At 40.1% G+C, this 2,634-nt stretch overlaps 1 protein-coding gene across 1 annotated transcript in view; it reads right to left on the reverse strand.

The window, feature by feature from the left end:
- Window positions 1–700: 700 nt before the first annotated feature.
- Window positions 701–2,634, reverse strand: part of LOC103462033 (fascin-like) — a 10,125-nt gene continuing 8,191 nt past the window's right edge. Inside the window, exon 5 of the mRNA XM_008404510.2 lies at window positions 701–1,950. Within this exon, the coding sequence (XP_008402732.1) occupies window positions 1,745–1,950 (206 nt within the window). The 3' untranslated portion in view covers window positions 701–1,744. The remainder of the gene's footprint in view (window positions 1,951–2,634) is intronic.

The following is a 2,634-nucleotide window of genomic DNA, read 5'->3' on the forward strand; positions in this document are numbered from 1 at the left end:
TGCAGGTAAACACTTCCAAGACAAAGGAATTGGTTATTGACTTCAGGAGGGACAGAGGCAGTCCAAGACCAGTTCTGGTAGGGAGGTGGAGGTTCAGACCTATAAATATCTTGGCCAAATATCAGGACAGTCTGCCTGTCTATCTCTGCACTTTCATTCTTCTCAAGCTCCATTTCTGCTATTTCCATGGCAACTTGGAGTTGACCCTGCAGAAAATGAAGAAAGATTCATGGCCATTGGTAAGATTAGCTCAAAGATTGTAGGTTTTCTTTCCTCCATGGAAGCTGATAGATGAGTTTCCTCTCCAGATACCCAAAGAAAGTGGAGTAGGTTACCTCTTTTTTTCTCTTGTCTGGCCACAGATCTGCTCACTGGAATCTCAAGGGAGGATGGAATGTATGTAGGCTTTTTAATTATACTCCCAACCACACTGTTAGCAAAATCATGACAAATAGTAAATGGCTTGTACTAGTATAGTGCTGTATCAAGTCCATAGGAGCCCAAAGAGCTTCACACTACATTCACACATTCACAGGGCAAGCTACTGGATAATAACTGCCCTGGGCAGTTTGGTTCAAGTATTGTCAAATAGTAATGAGTGTATTTAACTATTTGGTTTAAACTTCATTACTCTAAGACTTTACAAAAACTGTCCTGTCCGCTGCGTTTGTTTTAAATACAGAAAATAATCCAGAATAAATGACTGTGTAAGAGAAAACTTTATTGAAGTTTCATTTGGCTCAGTAGAATGGAAAAGCATGAATGACAAAGATGTAAATACGCCGTCGAAGGCACAGCAACAAGACACCAGGAGCAGCAGCGCCCTGTTTAGCTCTGATAATAAAAAATAATAATGTGCTTACGATTTATTTTAAGCATTATTGCAGTAATTATTACACAGTTCAAGATAAGTATTTTATGTGCATCCATGTGCTTTAAAAGGTCCTTTTCCACCACTTGTGCTTTTAGCAGAATTAGATAAAGAATTTAGAAAATGATCAATGATAAAAAAAAGTTCCATTTGATGTTCTATAATTGTTTATTCTTGGAAGGATTTAAATTTCTAACGGTATCTAACCACAATCAGGATTTCACATGAAAGAGATTTTTATATTTTCTTAAGCTGCACACTGACACACTTTCTAAGTATGTAGAGCTCTTTACATCTGAGAACAGAGCACATGGGCAAATCCTGGATTCACCATCCATATTTTCTTTCAACGTTTCCATGGTTTCATGTTTTGAAGCATTCGGCGACAGTGGAAGCCTTATTTACAGCCAACAAATGCAAATCATTAACACTGTGTCATCCGGTTGCCTTGTATGAATGCGCTTCAACAGACAGCAAGAAATGAGAGCAGAGAACCTTACCAGGAAGTCTTTATAGCAGCAGAAAGATTAATATGCAGGAGTTAGAGTTGTAGCATTCAACATGTCACCAGGAGTCATCACAGACTGGGAAAATCAGACAGCTTGTGTAAGTCGTATTGGAAGTGAAAGACATTATGAGTGGCGACACATTCAGAACAAGTCACTGGAAATCTCCAGTAGAAATACAGAAAGGCCAGTCAGTTATTAGAAATACCTGCAGCGTCCTGCTGCAGTGACATTCAGCTTTCACAACACAGCCATCCAAACACATTTATAACTGCACACACACAAGAGTATGAAAAAAGAATCTGCAGACATTGAGTTTCAATAGTTTGAAGCATTGTGCAGATAAAGAACAAAGAAAAGTCATTTCTCAGTATTCCCAGAGGGTGGCGCTGTCCACAGAGTCTGCGCTGGCCTTCAGCCCTCCGGCATGGTTGCCTTTAAGGTACTTCCCGCCCAGAGCCCGAATTCCCATCTTGTTGAGATCACAGAACTCAAGCAGGAACTGGACAGGAGTGGAGCTGCTGCACACCACTGCTGAGTCGTCTCCGACGCACCAGTACTTTCCCTGGGAGTCTGGACAGACAACAGGACTAATGAAGCCCAGAGCTCACACAGGTGGTGTATACATCCGGACAACATGGTATTTATACCATTAGGTAGATTAACTCCACAAAACTTTAGAGAACAGTGATAATACTAAAGTCTAAGTGCAACTAAGGCATTTACAGCAAAACTGTCTAAAACATTGTCACAATCTCAAATTTCTGCCCATTATGAAGAAAAGCTAGTTGCATTTTTTTCGTCCTCCATAGAAACTGATAGCTGAGTTTCATCTGCTGAAGCCTAAAGAAAGTGGAGCAGGTTATCTCTCTTTCCTTCACCAGCCCACAGATCTGCTCACTGGAATCTCGAGGGAGGATAGAATGTAGGCTTCTTCTAACTTTCCCCTGGGAGTCTGGTCAAATAACACTTATCTTTTTAATAGCAAAAAAACCTCAGAAAAATAAAATTCACATCACTAGCTAATACGTAGTTTCAATTGCGTTTGTAAATACAAGCTAACAACTTGTTATAGTCTATTTTATTTACTTTGACGTGGAATGAATATGGATGATTTCGTGTGTAGAAATCATCCATTTGATTTGACTATCAAAGGTCACCAGATAATAAAATTACATTCATTACATGAGCCGGAAAAGGGTAGAGTGCCTTCTCCGGGTCAGGGGGGTCGTCCTGCCTCAAGTGGAGGAGTTTAAG

This window comes from Poecilia reticulata, linkage group LG1 (assembly GCF_000633615.1).
Source record: "Poecilia reticulata strain Guanapo linkage group LG1, Guppy_female_1.0+MT, whole genome shotgun sequence".
NCBI classification, from domain to species: Eukaryota; Metazoa; Chordata; class Actinopteri; order Cyprinodontiformes; family Poeciliidae; genus Poecilia; species Poecilia reticulata.